At 34.4% G+C, this 23,949-nt stretch overlaps 1 protein-coding gene across 1 annotated transcript; it reads left to right on the forward strand.

Moving 5' to 3' along the window:
- The first annotated feature begins 7,569 nt into the window (after nucleotides 1–7,569).
- LOC115951559 lies at nucleotides 7,570–9,636 on the forward strand. Its single transcript, XM_031068739.1, has 3 exons — nucleotides 7,570–8,092; nucleotides 8,199–8,712; nucleotides 9,432–9,636. Exons 1-3 carry the CDS (start codon nucleotides 7,570–7,572, stop codon nucleotides 9,634–9,636), a joined length of 1,242 nt encoding a protein of 413 aa, XP_030924599.1.
- Nucleotides 9,637–23,949: the final 14,313 nt, after the last annotated feature.

Raw genomic sequence — 23,949 nt, forward strand, 5'->3', positions numbered from 1 at the left:
GTGTTGCATCAATGAATGTTATAATCACCAGGTTGTCACCTCCGTGAGATATAGAACCCTTTCCCATGTACTCTAAACATTTTGTGTAGGGAGAGAAGTCAATTCAATTACAAGACTTTTGCCAGATATAAGGTTATTTGGTTGAGGAGTTTGAGTAATGTTGTTTGTATTTTTTTGAAATATGTGTAGATGAAAAAATGTGTAGAAATATGTGTAATATTATTTAAAAACTGAAAACATGTGTTTAAAATACTTTATCAAACGCCCATATTTTTTACAAATAAGCATAATTAATGCAGTTTAAAATTTTAGCACCTTTATATATAATATAATGTAATCCGTGCTTATAAGTAGAAATGATGAATTGTAGTGATATTATTGATATTAATTTAAGTTATTAAATATATAGGACATTAGTTCAATCAGGATATTCGGAGAAACTAAAAATGATTTTTTCTTGTAATTTTAATAATATTGGTTACGTCAAGTTTCTCATTACACTACTATTATACATATAATTTTGAAAATCACTATTTTACACTACATATACAATATTAATTTATTATTACTGTCTGTGAAATTTTACTAAATATGACACAAAATAAAAGAATAAATTGGTTCAATAATATCTCTTAAATTGAATGAAGATAAGTGTATAGAATCATTTAGTTCAATACAGTTTATTACGTTCAAGATCTTCACATATAAAATATCTAAATAGAAACAATATAAAAAATATACTCAATAGTTAAAAAAAAAATAAATAAATAACAGCAAAAATCTAAACAATTTAGTTTGTATGAAAAGCTAACAAAGGAAAAATCTAATTTTGATTCTAATCAAATTTTCTCTAAGTTTTGGTTTTAAATATATATATTACCTAGGTTTATTTATATTGAACTTTTCGTTTTCTATACTGAATTAACTCGCTTGATACAAAAATTTTAAATTTTTAGATTAGATGGAACATGTGGCGCAAAATTATACTCTAATTAAAATCCAATTTTTACACTAAATTAACTCACTTAGCACAAAAATTAAAAAAGTTAGATTAAATGAGACACATGGTACAAAATTAGACTCTAATTGAATTTCAATTTGAAATCTAATTGAATTTTCTCTTATTTTTGTCTATTAATATATATATATATATATAGAGAGAGAGAGAGAGAGAGAGAGAGAGAGAGAGAGAGAGAGAGAGATTAATAGACAAAGATAAGAGAAAATCCAATTAGATTTTAAATTGGATTTTAATTGTTGACTAATTTCGTGCCACGTGTCCTATTTAAGTTCTTTTAATTTTTGTTCTAAATGAGTTAATGAGATGCAAAAGACGAAGGGTCTAATATAAGTAAATTATTTAAAAAAATCAATAAACAAAAAAAGAAAAAGAAAGAGTAAACTCATGTGTATATCCAAAAGAAAAAAATTAAAATAAAATAAAATGAGAGAGAGAGAGAGAGTATAATTTGAATCCATATATGTGTGTAATTGCAATTTTTTTAATTGTGTCGTGCATATGCACGGGCTATACACTAGTTTATATATATTAATATATATATATATATATATTAATTAATAGGTAAAGTTTAAAGAAAATCCAATTAAATTTTATAATTGAAGTCCAATTTTGCACCATGTATCATACATTATTTATTTTTAAAGAGAGTTTTATTCCATAATTTTTGAGTCAAATGTGGGACCACATTAAAAATATTTATTCAAATGAGTTATTGTGTACAAAAACCAAAGAGTCTAGAATTAATGAATATAAAAAAAAAAAATTTAAAATGAACGATTTACATTTTCTACCTAATAATATTATTACAGGACTTTTTAAAGAGTTAAAAAAAATATAAGAATGACTAACAATAATATTTAAATTATATATATAAGAATTATACTATTTATATCTTTTAAGTATATCCATACATATGCATGAGGTTACAAACTAGTACATATAAATAGCCAAAACTTATAGAAAATCCAATTAGATTTTAATGGGATTCTCAATTTTGTGCCATATGTCCCTTTTAATTTTTAATTTTATGCCAAATGAATTATTGAGTATAAAAATCAAAGAGTCTAATTCCAATTAGATTCTAAATTGGATTTCAATTGGGGTCCAATTTTCTGCCACATGTCCATTTATTTTTTTAATTTTTGTGGCAAGTGAATTATTAGGTGAAAAAATCGAAGAGTCTAAATTCAATTAAATTATAAATTATATATATAAATAATGAGAAACCATTACATTTTTTTTTTGTTTTTAGAAATGTATAGTTTTAAAAAAGTGTAAGCTAATACTATGTATAATTTGAATCTCTTCTAAAAAAATATATAATTGTGATTGTTTTTAATTATACCCGTGCATATGCACGGGACTACACACTAGTGTGTGTATATATATATAGACTGGGTTTAGTGCCTATGCATTGGACCCAAGCTGATTTGAATTTAAAATTAAGATCATCTATTTATTACAATCACATAATTCCTTGTGCAATTGAACACCCTTGTCCTAAGTCTAGACCAATTTTATTATGACACCTCATTAATTACAATTAATTCTTTAGAAGACCAAAATAATAATCAATTTACCATAATCACATGTTCCCAATTCTAATTATAGTGAGTTTCAGTTAGCTTAACTAGTAAAATCTCTTATCGTCGAATAAGAGATTTAGGATTCGATCTCTGCCTACACCAAAAACCAATTGGTGTCTTGGTCTAATAATAAAGAGCAATCATCAAGACCTGAAGCCATTAGTTAAAAACTATCTCTTAAAAAATAAAAAAATAAAAGCCCTAATCATATCAAAGGTTAAAACTTGATTTAGCCTCAAATTTTGATCCAGTGATCCAATAAAGAGCAATCATCAAGACCTGAAGCCATAGGTTAAAAACTATCTCTTAAAAAAAAAAAAAAAAAAAAAAGCCCTAATCATATCAAAGGTTAAAACTTGATTTAGCCTCAAATTTTGATCCAGTGATCCAATTAAAACTCTTGACACATTGCTTTCATCTTTAAGACTTCAATATTTGTTTTACATGGAAATTTTAGAAATCTAATGGTCAAAATTATGATTTTACCCTTGAGATGTGAAAATATAATTTTGCCATAAATTGAGGTTGATTGTGGGTTATAAAATGGGGTGTCTATAGAGTGTTGTATTGGATCATGATAAATACTTATCGTACTACTCGGTATGGTACAAGATTCCCAACTTTACTTTGCACTTTCTACAAAGTATTCATAAATATAATGGATGATCTCATTATAACAAAGAAGATAAGGAAATCATATTTTTCTTAATGTTTTTTTTTTTTTAAAAAAATAAGAGTATTCAAATCTCTTTGAGTATCTAACTATTCCCTTAGGTGTATATAGTCCCTCATCCTACACACAGGATTATAGGGAGGGACCCCTTAGAGGTAACCCTAAGATGCTGGCAAGAAGTATTGAAGGTTCCTACCATTTTGAAGGTCCCTAATAGTTGTTAGAATAACAAGAAAGATGCCAAATTTTATCTTGTAAGAGCATTGGTATCAGGTGTGCCAAATGCTATATTTTTAGCATTTGGCACACCAAACACCAAAAACTTACTCTCATGAGATGTGCCAAATATCAAATCAATTTGGCATTTGCTACAGTACCGTTCCAATAATATAACAGTACAGATAGATTTTCTATAACTTTTTTATTCAACTTTATTTCTTTTACCTCTACTTGTTGTCTCTCTCTCTCTCCTTCTCTACCTCATTCTTCTTCAGATCACATTTGCAGCACATCCTTCAACCTCAACGTCAAACGACTCTCTCTTTCTGCACCTTAAATCAAATTAAAATAAATTTCTTTCTTCACTCTTTTCAAGCAACAACATTGTGGTCAGCATTAAGTGCGTTTTTTAGGTTGTGGGTCGAGGTTAATTACAGCAGCATTGTGGGCTGAGATTTTGGGTTTGTGGCATTGTGGGTTTTGGGTAGAGGTTGGTTGCGGCGACGTTATGGGTTTTGAGCTGGTGGTTGGTTGAGTTTGGTAGTCAATGGGTTGGGGTTTTAGGTCGGTTGGTTAAGGAAGTCAATGGGTAAACTAGGTTGGGGTTTTAGGCCGATTGTTGGTTTATTTTTAGGCTGGTGGTTGTTGAGAAGGCAACCCATGACGACAACTGGCAACCCACAACACTCCTCTCTCCCTTTTAATCTTTCTTTTGTTGAAGGATGTGGGTTTTCCTTTTATTTGCAGTTTTTTGGTTTTTTAATTTGTTGGAGGATGTGGTGAATATTCTATTGGTGGCTGCTGGTTGTGGCAGTGGTTTGGTTGTTGGATGGTGGCCTTGCATTGAGCTGAGTTTTTTTGTTAATATTATTTTAATGTGTTATTATTGTTGTACATATTATTTTAATGCATTAAATTGAATAATAGAGGATCTGATGTAGGGTAAATTGTAAAATTGTATTCTAAAATAATAAAATAGTTTTTTGGTATGCTAAAATGACATATTTTTACAATTCCTAATGCTTATGCCCTAATCTCTTAAATTTTTGCCTAGTAAAATAAAAAGAGAAAAGAAGAGGCCGAGCCTATTTTTTGGTGAAATAAAAAAAGAAAAGAAAAACCCTAGAATGGTCTTATCAGCTGACCCTGCATTAAGCCGAGCTTGGATTAAAAAGAGTCATATGATTATATGAATATAGCCTTTAAGCACGCGCTCACGAGCAAGCTCAAAAACTCTCAGAAAGTTAATAATTTACATCTATTATAATTTAGAAATATATATATATTTTTTCAAACAAATAAAAAGAATAAACTTTAGAGATAAAGCTGTAATTGTAATTTCTTTTTTGAACGTGAAGAGAAGAAATTCAAAATTTTAGAAGTTCTCTTTTTGAATTCAAAATGAAATTTGTTATTTGACATTTACAACCCTATTTCTAAATAAATTTACATTTCATTAATGAGGGTATGTTTGAACCTCATAAAAGTCCAGTTGAAAGAGAGGAATCCTCTAAAATATAGTATAGATATAATATTTATAATGTTTGTACATTTGGAAATATAAAATAACTATTGATAAAATAAATTTAAATTTATTTGAAACAAATAAAAAATATATTTAAATTATTATCCATAAAATTCTTAAATTTAATTTGTCCAACCACTATTTGTAATAATAATAATAATAATTGTAGGGGTGTTAGGCCCAGCAATATATATCTATGTATATATTAGGTCGGGGGCCCAATTTGACGACATAAAGTAGTCCGAGGAGGGGTGAACATTATTAGGGGAGTCCGTGTTAGTAAGTGAAGAGGTTAGTTTTGATCATAAGGGTCCATGAGGGTGGTCCGAAGATGAATGTCTCATCGGCTGATTAAAGCCGAAGTCCGAAAGGGTGGTCTACCACCCAGGGCAACGTTCCGGGAGATTCTATTGATACGGATAAACATCACAGAAGCACAGGATAGAGGGAAATCCTAAAATATCTAAAAAGAAAGTTGCAACCACCGCATTAAATGCTCTGCACCTAACCAACTGACCACATTTATGTGGAGGTGATACCTGAATAGTAATTTTCAACCTTACAGCTATTACCAAGGATTTCAGGAAGGTGTTGATGAGGAAAGAATCAACACTAGCAATCTACCCTACACGTGGAGGGTAAGGATGAAAGAAGAAAGGTAGTATAAAACAGAAAGAATACCCTGAAGGAAAGAGATCAGAGAATTAGGAGAGAATTACTGTAGCAATAAGAACTGTACTTGTAACCAATTTCAAGAATTATATACAAGAACTGATCTCCTCAGACTGTGCCAATGACAATTTTCATTAGATACAACCAGTCTATTTTTATTTTAGTGTCATTTGAACCCATTATAATCGTTACCTAACTCATTAAAGCCTAATTTTCCAACACACTCTCTACAAATTCATTGTATTGGGTTCTTTAGGCCTAGATCCTTTGCATTTTTCGGCCTAGGACTCAAATCGTGTCCTTACAATTGGCGCCGTCTGTGGGAATTTCTTGTGTATTAGTGAGTTTGATGTCTAACTATGGTAGGTTCAAGTCCGAATCTAGAGGAATCTATGGGGTCCCAACGTCAAGATCATTTTGTTAATCTTGAGCGAAGAAGGGACAAGGAGGTTAGTGTGCATACCACCCATACTCGCAGGAGCCAGTCTCGAAGCGAGAGCCACCTTTCTTATGAGGAGAATACCAGAGCCATGCAATTAGAGATTGATCATTTGAAGAGGAAGTTATGCCATGAACGACGAAGGCAAACTCTCTCCAATTCTGACTTTTCTTCTAACGATAAGAAGGCTGGTAGTTATAGACCCAGATCAAGGACTCCTCCTAGTGAGTCTTTCTTGTATGATAAGGACTACCACCATAAGCACATAAACATGAACTCATCTTCCAAAGGCTTTGGAAATAATGCGATGAGCAGAATTTCTAGATCACCTTTCATGTGCAAAATTGAACTCAAATTGAGGAAGGGAGACTTCATGCGCAAAATTGAACTCAAACATAAACATGAACTCAAATTTCTAGATCACCTTTCATGCGCAAGATTGAGGGAGGGAGACTTCCTCGGTGGTTCACTCAGCCCACGTTCACCATGTACAATGGTCGAACAGACTCTGTGAAGCACATAAGCCACTTCAACCAGAGAATGACTGTGCACTCCAAGAATGAGGCCTTGATGTGCAAGGTGTTTTCCTCCAGTTTAAGGCTTATGGCCATGAGGTGGTGTGATGGCTTAGGAGCAAGTTCCATTGATTCCTTTAAGGAATTCACTCAGGCATTTGGATCTCGCTTTATTACATGCAGTAGGGTTTCTCGACCCTTAGATTCTCTACTGTCTATGGCCATAGGAGAAGGAAAGACCCTGAAAACGTACTTAGATAGATATTGGGAGATGTTCAATGAGATCGACGGGAATTTTGATGACGTGGCTATAAGGACTTTCAAGGTCGGCTTGCCTGCCAAGCATGATTTGAGAAAGTCCTTGACCAAGAAGCCAGTAAGGAATATGCGTCGGCTTATGGATCGTATTGACGAATATAAGCGAGTTGAGGAAGATCAGTAGCAAGGGAAAGGAAAGACTAAGGTTATCCCTTAGGACAGGAAGGATTTCAAGTTGAACAGATACAATAATAACAAACCCCGAAGGGATTTTGTTTGGTAATTTGGGTTTATGGCTCCTCAGGTGGTTAAAACGGTATTCCGAGAGCCAATACATCAAGTCTTGGAGAAAATCAAGAATGAGCCTTACTTCAGATGGCCAAACAAAATGGGAAAAGACCCCATAAGGTGTAACCAAAGTTTTCATTGCCAGTACCATCAGGAACAAGGACATACCATCGAGGACTATAGAACTTTGTGATATCATCTAGAGCAACTAGTCAAAGATGGAAGGTTAAAACAGTTTCTGTATCGGCCCAATAGGTAAGGAGACCAAGCAAGGTCAGGGGCTCAGGGGAATGCTTCCTCATGGCCCCCTTTGGGCACAATTAATGTCATTTTTGCTGCTCTTGGGAGGACTAGTTCTTATCCCTTAAGGGTGATGTCTGTGGCTCGGCCACCCGTCGAGGACTCTAATTCTAAGCTGAAAAGGGCTAGAGTGGAGATCCGATTGGCGATGAGTTTTTTGAATGAGGACAAAGTTGGAACTATACAACCACACGATGATACTTTAGTGGTCACTCTCAAGATAGGAGGGTATGATATGAAGAGGGTGTTGGTAGACCAAGACAGCGATGTAGAGATCATGTATCCTGATCTATACGAGGGGATGAGGTTGAAACCTGAGGACTTGGCCCATTATGATTCACCCTTGGTGAGTTTTGATGGGAAAGTTGTAATTCCAAAGGATCAAATTAAATTACCAATACAGGCAGGGTCCAAAGTGGTGGAGGTAAACTTCATTGTAGTGGACGCTTATTCCCCCTATACCGCCATTGTGGTAAGGCCTTGGCTTCATGCCTTAGGAGCTATTTCTTCCACCTTGCATTTAAAAGTTAAGTATCCATCCGAGGACCAGGGTGAAGAGCTGATTGGGAGCCAGTCTATGGCTGAGCCAGTCTATGGCTAAGCAGTATTTGGTGGTTGCAATCATGCATCAGGCTAGGGTTGAGTCCTCGGCCTCCGCTGAGGAAGGCTTATAGCAGTCAAGGATCCCAGTCCTATCTACAGACACGGTGTCGGAAGGGGTAAGGTGTGAGAAGCTGGAAGAGATTGTTATAGATGGTGATCCAGAGAAGTTTTTTCAGGTTGGAGCTCAGCTGCCTCCTCGGGAGAAGAAGGAGCTGATCATGTTTCTGAAGAGGAATATTGATGTGTTTGCATGGAATGCTTATGAAGATCCTGAAGTGGATCCAGACTTCATTTGCCATCATCTAAATGTCAACCTGGTTGTCCTCCCTAAGAAGAAACCACCTCGACGCTTATCTAAAAAGCATTCTAATGCTATCAAGGAGGAAATGAACAAGCTTAAACATACTGGGGCTATTAAGGAAGTCTTCTACCCTGAGTGGTTGGCCAATACGGTGGTAGTGAAAAAGAAGAATGGGAAGTGGCGGGTATGTGTAGACTTCACAAATCTGAATAAAGCTTACCCCAAGGATCCTTTCTCTATGCCTCAAATAGATCAGTTGGTGGATGCCACTATAGGCCATCCTTGGATGAGCTTTCTGGATGCCTGTCAAGGGTACCACTAGATACCTTTGGCTTTGGATGATGAAGAGAAGATATTTTTTGTTACTCCTATTGGGAATTATTACTACAAAGTGATGCCCTTTGGTTTAAAGAATGTGGGATCTACCTATCAAAAGATGATGACCAGGATATTTGAGCCACAGTTAGGAAAAAACATTGAGGTTTATATAGATGATATGGTGGTAAAGAGTAAGTTAGAGTCTGCATGTTAACGACCTCAGCAATATCTTTGGAACTGCTCCTAGAAGAGTTACATGAAGGGATTTGTGAAAGCCACACAGGGAGCAGATCCTTATCCCACAGGGCCTTCACTCAAGAATATTGGTAATTGAATATACAAAGGGAAGTACAAGAGTATGTGAAGAAATGCGACCAATGCCAAAGATTTGCCCCAAACATACATCAACCAAGAGGTATCCTTAATCCTCTGTCTAGTCGTTGGCCTTTTGCTCAATAGGGTTTGGATATTGTAGGACCTTTCCTTAAGGTAGGAAGGAATAAAAGATGGCTGCTAGTCGGCACAGATTACTTCACTAAGTGGTTTGAAGCTGAACCACTGGCAAATATGAAGGACATGGATGCAAAGAGATTTGTCTAGAAAAATATTGTCACTCGGTTTAGAATCCCTCATACGCTCATCTCGGACAATGGTCTTTAGTTTGATAGTAAAGCGTTCAGAATGTATTGCTATGACTTGGGCATTATGAATAGGTACTCCACCTCGGCTTATCCACAGGGGAATGGACAGGCCGAGGCTATTAATAAGGTTATAGTGAATGGACTCAAAAAGAGGCTAGATGATGCAAAGAGAAAATGGGTGGAAGAGTTGCCACACGTCTTTTGGACATATTGGATTACATCTCGTAGGTCCACTATGGAGACGCCCTTTTCAATGATTTATGGAGCCGAGGCGTGATTCCTCTGGAGACAGGATTTCCAACGCTAAGAACAAGCTTTTTTACTCCGAGCAGCAATGATGGGCTATTATAGAAGAGTTTAGATTTAGTTGAAAAGCGAAGAGAAAATGCTATGGTTCAGTTAGCGTACTATCAATACAAGCTTAAGCAGGGGTACGACTCAAATGTAAGGTTAAGGCCACTAGTGCCTGGAGACCTGGTATTAAGAAAGGTTTTGGGTACTGCCAAAAACCCAGCTTGGGGAAAGTTAGGGCCCAACTAGGAAGGGTCATATCGCATCACATCAGTGGCTAGAATAGGTGCATATTATCTTGAAGATCTAGATAAAAATGTGGTACCACGCTCTTAGAATGTAAACAACCTAAGAATGTATTATTATTAATAAAAGCTTTTTTTACCATATTTTGGTTTATTACATTATGCGTCATGCGTCCTACTATTTGTTTGAATATCAAACAAAACTTTGGTCATGCCTGGCTCCTTGAACCACATACCTTGGGTAAATTGATACTTTAAGTTATCTATCTAAGTTTTAAACAGAACCTTAGCTATGTTTGGCTCCTCAGACCACATGTTTTGGGTAAATTAATACTTCCTATTATTTTCTTAAGTATCAAACAGAATCTTAGTCATGTCTGGCTCCTCGGACCACAACCTTGGGTAAATTGATATTTTAAGTTATTTTTTTAAGTGTTAAACAGAACCTTAGTTATGCCTGGCTCATTAAACCACATGCTTTGGGTAAATCAATACTTCCTGTCATCTATCTAAGTGTTAAACAGAATCTTAGCTATACCTGGATTCTCGGACCATATGTTTTGGGTAAATTAATACTTCCTATTATTTTCCTAAGTATCAAACAAAACATTGATCATGTCTGGCTCTTCGAACCACATACCTTGGATAAATTGATATTTTAAACTATTTTTCTAAGTGTTAAACAGAACATTAGCTATGTCTGGCTTCTTGGACCACATGCTTTGGGTAAATTAATACTTCCTGACATCTATCTAAGTATTAAGTAGAACCTTAACTATGTTTGGATCCTTGGACCACATGATTTAGGTAAATTAATACTTCCTATTATTTTTCTAAGTATTAAACAGAACCTTGGTCATACTTGGCTCCTCAGACCATATTCCTTGGGTAAATTGATATTTTAAGCTATTTATCTAAGTGTTAAATAGAACCTTAGTTATGTTTGTCTCTTTAGACCACATGCTAAATTAATACTTCCATTTACATCTACTAAGTATCAAACAGAACTTTAGTCATGCTTGGCTCCTCGGACCGCATACCTTAAGTAAATTGATATTATAAATTATTTTACAAAGTATCAAATAGAACCTTGATCATGTCTGACTCTTCGGACCACATACCTTGGATAAATTGATATTTTAAGTTATTTTTCTAAGTGTTAAATAGAATCTTAACTATACCTGACTTCTCAGACCACATGTTTTGAGTAAGTTAATACTTCTTAACATCTATTTAAGTGTTAAATAGAACCATAGCTATGCCTAGATCCTCGGACCACATGCTTTAGGTAAATTAATACTTCTTATTATTTTCCTAAGTATCAAACATAACCTTAGTTATGCCTGACTCCTCGGATCACATACCTTGGGTAAATTGATATTTTAAGCTATTTTTCTAAGTGTTAAACAGAACCTTAGTTATGCCTGGCTTTTCGGACCACATGTTTTGGGTAAATTAATACTTCCTAACATCTGTCTAAGTGTTAAACAGAACATAAGCTATGTCTAGATCCTCAGACCACATGCTTTGGATAAATTAGTACTTCCTATTATTTTCCTAAGTATCAAACAGAACTTTGGTCATGCCTGACTCTTCGGACCACATACCTTGGGTAAATTGATATTTTAAGCCATTTTTCTAAGAGTTAAACAGAACATTAGCTATGACTGGCTCCTTAGACCACATGCTTTGAGTAAATTAATACTTCCTGACATCTATCTAAGTGTTAAACATAACCTTAGCTATGCTTGAATCCTCAGACCACATGCTTTGGGTAAATTAATACTTCCTATTATTTTCCTAAGTATCAAACAAAATTTTGGTCATGCCTAACTCCTCGGACCACATACCTTGGGTAAATTGATATTTTAAGCTATTTTTCTAAGTTTTAAATAGAACCTTAGTTATGTTTGGCTCCTCAGACCACATGCTTTGGGTAAATTAATACTTCCATTTACATCTGCTAAGTATCAAACAAAACCTTAGTCATGCTTGGCTTTTTGGACCACATACCTTAGGTAAATTAATATTTTAAGTTATTTTGTTAAGTATTAAACAGAACCTTGATCATGTCTGGCTCCTCGGACCATATACCTTGGGTAAATTGATATTTTAAGCTATTTTTCTAAGTGTTAAACAGAACCTTAGCTATGCCTGGCTCCTCGGACCAAAATGTTTTGAGTAAATTAATACTTCCTGACATTTATCTAAGTGTTAAACAGAGTCATAACTATGCCTGGATCCTTGGACCACATGCTTTGGGTAAATTAACACTTCCTATTATTTTCCTAAGTATCAAACAGAACTTTCTTCATGCCTGACTCCTCGGACCACATACCTTGGGTAAATTGATATTTTAAGCTATTTTTCTAAGTGTTAAACAGAACCTTAGTTATATTTGGCTCATCGGACTACATGCTCTAGGTAAATTAATACTTCCATTTACATTTGTTAAGTATCAAACATAACCTTGGTCATGCCTAGCTCCTTGGACCACATACCTTAGGTAAATTGATAATTTAAGTTATTTTGCTAAGTATCAAACAAAATCTTAGTTATGTCTGGCTCCTCGGACCACATACCTTGGGTAAGTTGATATCTTAAGTTATTTGTCTAAGTATTAAATAAAACCGTAGTTATGCTTGGTTCCTCGGACCACATACATTGGACAAGTTCATACTTTTTGTTATTTATCTAAGTATCAAGTAGAACCGGCCATGCTAAGTGGCAAAAATCTTTGTTATAATAACATGATCAAATGAACACTCATGAGCATCACTTAAACCATTTGAAAGTATGTCCATGATTTTGTTTGTAAATTGATTATCATCCCCAGTTCCTTAGACTTACTGATAAATGGAAAACTAGGTGAAGCCTGATATGAATAGATGCTCTGCAATTATGTACATTTTTGAGATTAAGGTTACACTTTGTTGGGATTATAGACTTAGCAGGTTTAATTTGTTCTGTTGCTAATCATGTGGGGTGCAATAACTGTGCTATCACTTATGCAAATAACTAAATGGAGTTGTATCTCATTTCCATGTTAGTTAAGAGTTAAATGAAATGGAAGATATGCTATAAGATCCATATAAATAACACAAGTATGAAACAAAAATTTATAACTATCCTTAAACTTATCACAAAAGGGAAACTGATTACAAGTCTCGGAAATAGAAACAATAGTTTCTTTTTTTTTAAATATATATATATATATATATATATATATAATATGAAAGGGAAGCAAAGAAGACAAGACAACTCAGGGTTTCATTTTTATCACAAGCTTGTCTTGTGGGGTCTTGCCAGGCTGAGTGATAGTTGCCGTGGAGGATGCTAGACCCTTACCCTTGAGGTCCTCCTTGGTAGGTATTGGGAGAGTTGCTAGAATAATCTCCATATTTTGAGGGGTCTCATTTTCCTTTGATGGGTCCTTAGGATCAGTTGGGGGTAAGATAGCATCATGGGCCACTTCCTTGGTCACCTCGATTGGCTTCTCAGCACCCTCAAGCACCTCTGCCTCCTTGGATGAGCTTTGGACTGAAGGGGGAGCTTTGGCTGGGCTCTCCTTCCCGGCATTTGCCTCCTTGGAGGTAGCGTCAGCCTTGGGGCCTGAGGAGCTTGAAGCTTAAATGGCTGGAGGGTAGTACATACTTTCCGCTTTCCTAAGGACAGATGAGGCCTCAACCCCAGCTTGGTTGAGGGTCTCATTCCACACTTGGAGGCAGTAGTACTAACATACCTCTGAGACCTCAGCCTTAAGGGCTTCTTCAGTCTCTGCCACTTCTACTTCATATCCATTTTGCTCCGCTTGGTCCTTAGCCTCCTCAACCTCTTCCAGTTTCTTTGACAGAATATTTACTTGATCTCTAGTGGCGGCAAGATCGGCCTCGGTTTGCCGAAGTTGTTTGCGTTGAGCCTCCGCTTGTTTCTCTGCCCCATCCAAGGCTGCCTTAGCACTTCTTTTGTCCCTTTCAACCTCGGTCAGCTTAGTGGTTAGCTTTTGGGACTTTTTGTCTGCCACCCTTAGGGACTCCACGGCAGCTATGCGTCTTGCTTCTTCGTCCTTCATCATCCTGTGAGAGGAGTTTACTATCTTCTCAGCTCTGTAAGCAGCCTGGATAGCCTTTAAAAAAAAAAAAAAAAAAATCAGTAAAGTGTAAGTACAAGTATAAAAGAGATTGTTGCTAGGATAATGGGAAAGAGAAGGTAGTAGGTGGACTTACTAGAGTGAGGTCTCTCTTTAAATTGAGGAAGACTTCATGCTTCCTCATTGACCGCCACTCGACCATGTCTTCAGGTAGGAGTAAAGCCTGCTCTACAGCATCGGCCACATAGCTGGATTTCCCTTGCTGGAAGCTTCTTATGGAAGTATCGATAGGTAAGGGCGCCCCATCCAAGACTATGGTGGAGGTCTAGGCAGGGGTCCCAACTTGGGAATTACCTCTCCCACCCGCTAAGGTCTGTGTCACCTTGGCCTGCTTGGCTTCCTTCTAAGGCTTAGTCTCCTTGGCCAAGGGGCCTTTCTCTCCTTTTGCCGCATCTTGGCTTTTTTTTATCCCTCTTCCTTTTATGATCAGCAAGATCAGCCTAGAGAGGTTAAGTGGGCAAAGGAGGGGGAAACTTAGCTTGAATGGCCTTCTCGGGCACTTTATCCCCAGCTTGAGACTCCATAACTGCTAGAAGACCTGCCCTAGGCTTGCGTTGTATTCCCATGTCTTCTGGTAGAGGGGAGTCTCCTTGGGCCTAGCTTGCTTGCGCGAGAGGAGGGTGGCCGAGGTCACCAGATGGGGTTTCAGGAGATAAAGGTTGGTTAAAGACTTCAAAGTCGTCTTTAGAGTTATAAACTTCCACGATCCCTTCTTCTTCCTTAGTTGAAGACTAGGATGAGGTTGCCTCCTTCTTGATAACACGTTGGGATGTCAAAGCTATCTTTGGGATGCCTTCTAGAATGGGGTCAACAGTGAGGAAACCTGGGACAGCAACACTTATCCGGTGCAGGCGCAGATCTTTTTCTTTGATTACACACTTCGACGCCTGGAAGCTTTTAGAGATAGGGGTGTAGCTGAGGATTAGGTGTGCCGCTTTAAGCTGACAGTTACTATGGATGAACACCTTAGCCTTCAGTATCTTGTCTAGTCTCGAATAGTTGACAAGACTGAAGTTAGGTATAGCAGCGTTCTCATCTGCAAAATCATTAGGAAAAACAAAAAACATCGTTAACAAAAAACAGAGCAAGTCAAAGGAAAACTCATATACAAATACAAACAAAAGAAAAGGGGAAGGGGATGACTTTGAAATAATCAATCTAGACCTAAAGCCCCACCTGGTGTCCCCTCTCTTGTTGGGGAGGGGAGGCCATCGTGCCACTCCCTTGAAACGATCAAGAAGTCTTTATTTAGGCCTTTATGGGAATCAGGAAGACATTGGATGAGCCTAATCTCAGGGTGCCTAGACTTTAGGTAATAAGACATTGGATGAGCCTAATCTCAGGATACCTAGACTTTAGGTAATACCCCTACCCTTTTAGGTGGTGGAGGTTGTAAATCCAGTTAACATCATGGTGGGTAAGTCCTAAACCCATTTTCTCATTAAGGGCGTTTATACTCCCTAAAATCCTAAACATGTTTGGGGCACATTGGGTGGGAGCTAATCTGTGAGCCTTAAGGTAATCTCTGGTGACGATGCCCATAGGGATTCTTATTCCTTCCTCTATAAAGGCAATCATCGGGATTACCACCTCTCCCTCTTACCTTTTCTCGTGCCATTCCCCTTCCTTACAATACCTAATTGACACTCCTGGGGGAATCCTATACTGAGCTCTAAAGTTATTTATATTCTTTGCAGAGCCTACCAGGTAAGCAAATCTACCCTTATTTAGAGAAGGGTTGGAGGTGCTAAGATAGTAAAGGAGAAATTAAGAAGGCCGAGGAGGAATAGACACAGAGAAAAGAAAAGTAGATGGAAAAATAAATGGAAAGGTTTGTAAAGACTTATGCAAAGAAGAAAGGTATCCTTGGATAGGCTCTTGAAATTTGTGAAGGCACGAGTAGATTGAATAAGTGCGCAAGTTTAATGTGTGAGTGCTAAAGTAAGGTGAATGAAGTGTTTGGGGTAGTATTTATATCAAAGAGAGAGTGACAAGCGGGAAAATTCCGGCCCAAGTTCCAACAAAATCCTCAGCCATTGGATCCGCATCGCACCGTAGAACATGGGGAACATGGAGTTACAAGAATTTAATGAAGGCGCGTCTCGGATGCTGAAGCGTCAGGATCGTGCGTTGGGCAGTTAAAAAGATACCTGCACGGACAAGGATGAGGTGTGACAAGGTATGAGGTCATTGTAGTGACATCGAAATCCTCCTTTCTTCCTGAGGAGCCAAAGAGGAGAATTTTAAGAGACTATTGTAGGGGTGTTAGGCCCAACAATATATATCTATGTATATATTGGGTCGGGGACCTAATTCGAGGACATAAAGTAGTCCGAGGAGAGGTGAATATTATTAAGGAAGTCCGTGTTAGTAAGTGAAGAGGTTAGTTTTGATCATAAGGATCCGTAAGGGTGGTCCAAAGACGAATGCCTCCTCAGCTGATCAAAGCCGTGGTCTGAAAGGGTGGTCTACTACCCAAGGCAATGTTCCAGGAGATTCTTGTGAGAGACCGCACCGCCGGCTCGTTTTTTATGATGTTGGGCCAAACCTATGTGAATAGGTGGAGTCGTGTTATTGTCTCTCAAAATGGAGGTTCGACTAGTTATATTTTCCCCTTTAAATTAAGAGTTTTACAATGGAGTCGCCACTTATTTAATTATTGGGATAAATAAGAAAACCAAAATTGAAAAATTCCTCATTTTATTAATTTTCAATTGAATTTTCATTGATCATAGGAAAATTACATGGCTTTGGTCCTAAATACAATCTAAGATAAAGTACATAACTTTGTTTTCTAGTTACAATTTAGAAATTGAAAATTATAAGGATAAACATTGGTCTATCAACCCTTGATCTAAGTTCGGAGGTTATGTTACAAGGTAGGAAGGTGTTAGGCACCCATCTTGCCCAGTGAAATCGGTCTTCTAGACTATGGTGCTCAACATTCATATCACATCATCCAATATGTTATCAATCAATTTGCATGTTGAATTTAAAGTGTGTGCATGTAATAAACCCTAATTCAATTTATTAAATATTTCATTTGGATTGAAAAATAAATTTTAGTGAATGTGTGTGGATTGTGATATCCTAGATTCAATGGTTTGAAAGAATTATAAAGCAAACATGTTTTTCATATTTTTATGTGTATTTAAGATTAAAACTAGTGTTATGCATGAACATGTGATGAACAACCAAGAACATGTGAAAAACACATAAGAACATTTAAGAACATTCAAACATACTCAAGAGAACTTAAATAGTTACTATCATGCTTTAATCCTAAATTCTCATCATGGAAACACAAAAAACAAGTTAGGGAAATGAATTATATCTTCATGCAAGATCCATATGGTGGAAGATGAGACTCTTGATAGAGATCCTAAGGGTGGAGGAAAAGAAGAGTTAGGAGAGGAAGAGTGAGTCTCACTCAATACCTTGAATTTCAAGAAGACCAAGATATGACAAGACTACTCAATTTCACTAGAACTTAAGGAAGGGGAAGAGAGGAGGTTTTTGTGTGTCTTGGAATGGAGGAGGGGGGGTTTATATAGTAGTAGTTGAGAAAATATGAATGAAAGACCATTTAATAAAGGTTGATAAAGAATCATGAACCTGGACCTCATTTTAGCCTTTGAGAAAATCTCATACATTAAATGTAGAGATTGGTGGGAGTGAGGAGCAAGCAAAATTCGGTTTTCTCGTAGTTACTGTAACAGTCTGTAGAGCCAATTTCAAAAAATAATATCTTACTCAATTCTGATTGGAATTGTCTTATTCTCGTGCTCAAATTGAAGCCCCGGATGTATAGTTTCTGGGAAAATTAACCTCATTCACAAATTCAAAATATTCTGAGAGATATCAACGAAATGGTGAGCAGAGGTCATTTGTTAGAAAACAATTTCAACACAATTAACATTAATAGGTTTCAAATTTACCCTAATTAAAAGATAATTGCACAAATTACTCATTAAATAATTAATGTTTAACTATATAATTAATTAGGTGTATGCAACCTTACCATAAAATGTAGTCCTAACCAATCAAATTATGACACATCATTAATCCCAAATTGATTATAATTATAACCAATTGGAATCAATTGTTCATAGTCACATATAGTCGGACTTAATTTGTGATAGTGCATCTTGGCCATTAAAACTTGATTTGATGATAACTTTCAATCTGATGGTTCGATTAGGGTTATGACCAGTTGATTTGATCGTTACAACATCAAGATCATTTTTGTGAAATAAGATTAAGGATCTAGTGACTAGAATCAAGATGCATATTTTAAGGTGAAATTACTTTTTTATCCTCCATGTGAGGTTAAATGCGGGTTGTAAAATGGAATATCAACAATTCTATTGATACAGATAAGCATCACAGAAGCACAGGATAGAGGGAAGTCCTAAAATATCTAAAGAGAAAGTTGCTATTATCGCATTGAATGCTCTGCACCTAACCAACTGGCTGCATTTATGTGGAGGTGATACCTGAACAGTAATTTTTAGCTTTACAGCTACTACCAAGGACTTCAGGAAGGTGCTGATGGAATAAGGATTAACACCAGTAATCTACCCTACACGTGAAGGGTAGGGATGAAAGAAGGAAGGTAGTATAAAATAAAAAGAAGACCTTGAAGGAAAGGGATCTGAGAATTAGGAGAGAATTACTATAGCAATAAGAACTGTACTTATAACAAATTTCAAGAATTATATACAAGAACTGATCTCTTCGAACTGTGCCGATGACAATTTTCATTAGATACAACTAGTCTATTTTTATTTTAGTGTCATTTGAACCCACTATAATCATTACCTAACTCATTAAAGCCTAATTTTCCAACCCACTCTCTACAAATTCATTGTATGGAGCTCTTTGGGCTTAAATCCTTTGCATTTTTGGGCCTAGGACTCAAATCGTATCCTTACAACAACAATAATAATAATATAAGAAAAATAAATCAATGATGGTAATTTTTTTTAAAGTTTATTAATTTTGATTCTATGGTTTTACTTTTATTACCTAATAACTCATTAAGCACACAAATTTAAGAAAATTAAATTAAACTCCTCGATTTTTGTAATGTGGTAAATAGTTGTGCCAAAATTAAGAAAATTCAATGAGATACATGACATAAAATTAAACTCCAATTTGAGTTTTAATTGAATTTTCTCTCAGTTTTGAATTTATATATATTTCATGGAATGTTATGGGGCAGCATGATAATGACAAAACGCTCTAGATTAGGAATTGGAAGTTCAATATTCTTTGCTTACATGGAATGATGGAACAAAAATTTATTCAATAACAGGAGGAGTGATGCAGAATTTGTAGGAATGCCAGTACCTAGATTTAGGGGGGGGGGTGGGTGGGGGGTTTAGTGATGTAAGATAGATCATAGATGGACAATAGATAAAGTGGAGGAAGCAATAAAACTTTTTCTGTCTCGTGTAAATTTAAAAAAAAAAATGTGGGAGAACACTTTGAATGGGCATTAATTGAGGTGTATGAGCCTAATTTTGATGGAGATAGAAGTTTTTGTGGGAGGATTTAACTAAGCCAAGAAGTTGTTGGAATGTGCCTTGGTGTGCAGTAGCAGTGGCGGGGACGATAGCCCGGGGGGTAGGGGGCTGATTTCAATAGGCTAAGGTTTCCGTCAAAATGCCTTGGTTCAATTAATAGCCCAATTTACGAGTTGGGTTATTAGGCCACTAATTTAACCAATGAGTCACTAGTTTAACCAATGGGTTACTAGTTGAACCGCATAATTATATAAAAATTAAAAATTGGTTATGGGAGGAGTTTTTTTTTTTTTTTTTGATCAGCTTCAATCTAAGTTATGGGAGGAGTTAACTTGGCTAAGAAGTTGTTGGAATATGTCTTGGTGTGTGGGAGGTGATTTCAATGTGGAAAGGTTTCCATTAGAGTGCCTTGGTACAAAGTATTTTACTTTTATTATACATTAGTTCTCATATTTTATTTCATACTAGCTTGTAACCCCAAGTATATGCATGGATACACTTAAAGATATACATTAAGATGCATAATATAATTCCTATATATATAATTTAAATACTATTGATAGTCATTTTTATATTTTGTTAACTCTTAAAAAAAAATTTGTAATGATATTATCAAGTATAAAATGTAAATTATCCATGTTATTTTTTTTAATTATTGTAAAGCACTTTTTTTTTTTTTTACGATCAATTTATTCTAGACTCTTTGATTTTTGTACTTAATAACTCACTTGGATGAATATTTATGATGTGGTCTCACATTTTAATATAAAATTAAGAAATAAAACTTTTTAAGAATAAATAATTTATCTTAAATAATTTAGGACACATGGCGTAAAATTGAAACTTTAATTTAGAATTTTAATTTGAGTTTTTCACAGCTTTACCTATTATTATAGGTATATAGATATCTTAGATTGATAGATTTACCATTGAAAGGAGTTACTTTGACTTTGTATAACTCTAGAGAGGATGTTTCAAGATCTAGGCTTGATAGATTTTCTTGTCACCAAAATGATGTAATAAAGGTTATGATTGATGTAATTTCAACAAGATAACAACAAGTGTTTGAATTATGTTTTGTAATTAATGATATATTAGTTTGTAAGAGTAAGATCCATGTAGTAAAATTTGTAGTTTTCCACTTTTCCTAGCATCACTCAAAATAGTAATGCTACAAATAAATTTTTTTTTTTTTTTTTGGTTGAGAAACAACAAAACAATTTTCATAAAATATGAGTTGGAAGATTTTAATTGGTTCTTTTTCTACTACTAAATACTTTATTACAGTATTTATCATTAACAACTTATCTTATGAGGCATTGTAAAAGGATAAAACCTAGATAGAGTACCTTAGGTATAGTATAATAAATTTTCCAATTGAATTAAAACAATTAGTTGTCATGCCCAAAAAAAATACAAATAATATTACTCTATTTTTTAACCGAAAATAATTAAATTTAAAAGAACCAAGTATTTGAATTCAAAATAAAAACCTAATATCTTCTAAAAATAAAAATAAAAAACATAAAATACTACACCATTTTTGAGAATTTTTATGGCCATTAATAATTGTTATTGAGTTTTGGAATCGATAAATATACTCAAAACAGTATTAATAAGGGGGTGTTTAGTACATGTACTTAAAAACTAAAAACATGTGTTTGAAAACATGTAGAAATACGCAAAGTGAAAAGTGTGTGGAAATACATGTAATCTATATATATATATATAAAATCGAAACCTCTAAAGCTCCCACAATTTTCCACGTCACCATTATTTTCTTTTTCTTTTTATTTTAGATTTTATACCTTATATATTTATTATTTAAATAAAAAAAATAATTCATACTAAAACGGTGAAACCCCCAACTCTATTTTATAACCCTAAACTCAAAACTCTGAAGGGAGCCATTGTCTTTGCTCTGAAGATTGACACCAATGTGACTGAGGTTGAAGGAGATTTTGCGATTGTTATCAATTTCCTTAACTCTGAAGGTTGCTGTCTGGCGGGTTGTGTTCATGTGATTAAAGACTCTAAGGTAGAAGTAAATTAAAGATACACCAATGTGACTGAGGTTGAAGGAGATTTTGCAATTGTTATCAATTTCCTTAACTTTGAAGGTTGCTGCTTGGCGGGTTGTGTTCATGTGATTAAAGACTCTAAGGTAGAAGTAAATTAAAGATATTAATTTTATCTCTTTTTCTAGTGTCAGACGCAATGGTATTTTATTTTATTTTTTTTGATAGTAAGACGCAATGGTATTAATCCTGAGGACATATCTCTTTTTGTAATATGTGACAAAGTTTTGATTCAATAATATCACAGTCTTGATTCAATAAATTTTTGATTTTCAATGCGTGATTTTCTCCACCGTTGCCGACCTTTGCTTTCCAATGTAATGATTTTAGTAGTGTTCCTCGAGGTAAGCTTCTTTTTTTTTTGGAGGGCTCATCCTTATGAAGAACACTGATTGTGTAGGGGTTATAAAGGTATTATATGAAAGAATTAATATATGAAGAACTATTATTATTATATTTTTTGGATATTGTTGGAAGTTTTCAAATCTTAATTTATGAAGTGTGAGTAATATCTGAAGCATAAGTTCAGCCATTGTTCTCCCTCAAAAAAAAAAAAAAAAAAAAAAATCAAGGCAATTGTGCAGTTGTCGTTCTTGTCTAGTGGTGTTTATATTATATAATATATTATTAGTATATTCTATTATCTCAAGAGATAAAGCAACCTACTAAACAAAAAATTTTGGTATGCTTTTACATATCTCATAATTTATTTAGTTAGTTTGTAGCATTTATATAATAGAATAATAACTACTACTTATGTGTGTATTGCTCATACAAAATAATCTATGCTTTTGATAGTTTTGTGTTGAAGTTGGAAAAGCTGGTGTGTATTAGTTCCCATTTTATGAAGTGGTGGACCTAGATTTGGTTTGCTATCCATTTATGCTTTTGACAATATTTGATTGATGAAAATTGTGGTTATTTAATTTTTCTATATTATTGTTTTAGCTCTTACTAAATTATCAAATAGTCATAATACAATTGTAGGATAACTTATGTCTCTTAAATTTATGATTTGATTCCCTACAATATTTTTTTGGTTAATTGATATTGGTCTTACTTTACAAGAATCTAAAAATCTTGATACTAGGATTTGTGGTAAGTTCAACTTTAAGTGGAAGTCCAGTGAAATATATGTATTCTTACATGATCAATTTCTTGCAGTTATTGTTGTGTGCTTATATTGCATCTTTTGATATGAAATTGTTGTTTATTTTTGTGTGCCACTTTCTATTTTGGTGAGCCTCTTACATATTTTCAAAAGAATGATTGCATCATTGAAGTAAATATTATGCTCTTCCAAGCATATAAATTCCTTTATAAAAATGTTGTCCTTAGTGTAGTCATCATAATCTCTCACTAAATGCAATTCTTATATAATTATATTTGATGATCAAAGTGTATTCTCAACTGGCATTGTGAGGTGAAGTTTGTATATATATATATATATATATTTCTTATGAACTTTTATATATAAATTGAATTACTTATTATCATTCATTTTTAAGTCACTATCTCTTCAAGAAAAATATATATATATATATATATATATATATATTTTTTATTAAATTATACCGTGCATCACACGGGTTAGTATTATATATATAAAACCGAAGCCTTTGACTTTTGGTTAACCTCTCTACAATTTTTCCGCATCAGCATTTTTTATTTATATTTTTTAATTTGATTTAATTCTTTTGATTTTATAGTACCAAATTGCAGAAAATTTGAGGAGGGAAGAGAGAGTCCTAATAGGAGTCTCTCTCTCTTTTTTCCTTAATCCTAAAGTCTTTTTTTTTGTACATGAGTCTTTTTTTTTTCTTTTTTGAAACCTAAAGTGAGTCCTTTTTTTTTTCTTTTTCCTTTTTTAAAAAAATTCTAACGTGAGGTCTAATTAAAAAAAAATATAATTATTTTTTAATCTTAATTCTAACGTAAGTCTCACAAAAAGTCAAAAACTTCATTTTTATATTATATATAGATAATAATAATGATGTGGCAAGCTTTAAGAATATGAGAATGCAATTTGTAGATCTACTATCAAGGTAACATATATTAGATTGGTAATAGATATTAGATTTAATTGCAGTTGAGTATTATGTGAAGTCATCACCATATAATAGCCCACGCTGAGATGTATTATGTGAAACCAATGATATGAAAGAAAAAGAATTTTTCTAAACCATTATATTGAACAAAAAATTACTTATTTTCATTCATTTTCAATTTATACATTTTTTTTTTAAGTCAAGTCATAGAACTTTAAGCAAAATAAATACTTTTTATTGTTATTTAACT

The sequence above is a fragment of the Quercus lobata genome, chromosome 7 (genome assembly GCF_001633185.2).
Source record: "Quercus lobata isolate SW786 chromosome 7, ValleyOak3.0 Primary Assembly, whole genome shotgun sequence".
Lineage (NCBI taxonomy): Eukaryota > Viridiplantae > Streptophyta > Magnoliopsida > Fagales > Fagaceae > Quercus > Quercus lobata.

Bases quoted from the DNA above. Each gene is read 5' to 3' on its own strand.
- LOC115951559 (XM_031068739.1), top strand. From the start codon at position 7,570: ATGTCTGTGGCTCGGCCACCCGTCGAGGACTCTAATTCTAAGCTGAAA. The intron at 8,093-8,198 runs GCTAAGCAGTAT...TCCTATCTACAG, and splicing joins TATGGCTGAGCCAGTCTATG to ACACGGTGTCGGAAGGGGTA. The intron at 8,713-9,431 runs GTACCACTAGAT...CATTATGAATAG, and splicing joins TTTCTGGATGCCTGTCAAGG to GTACTCCACCTCGGCTTATC.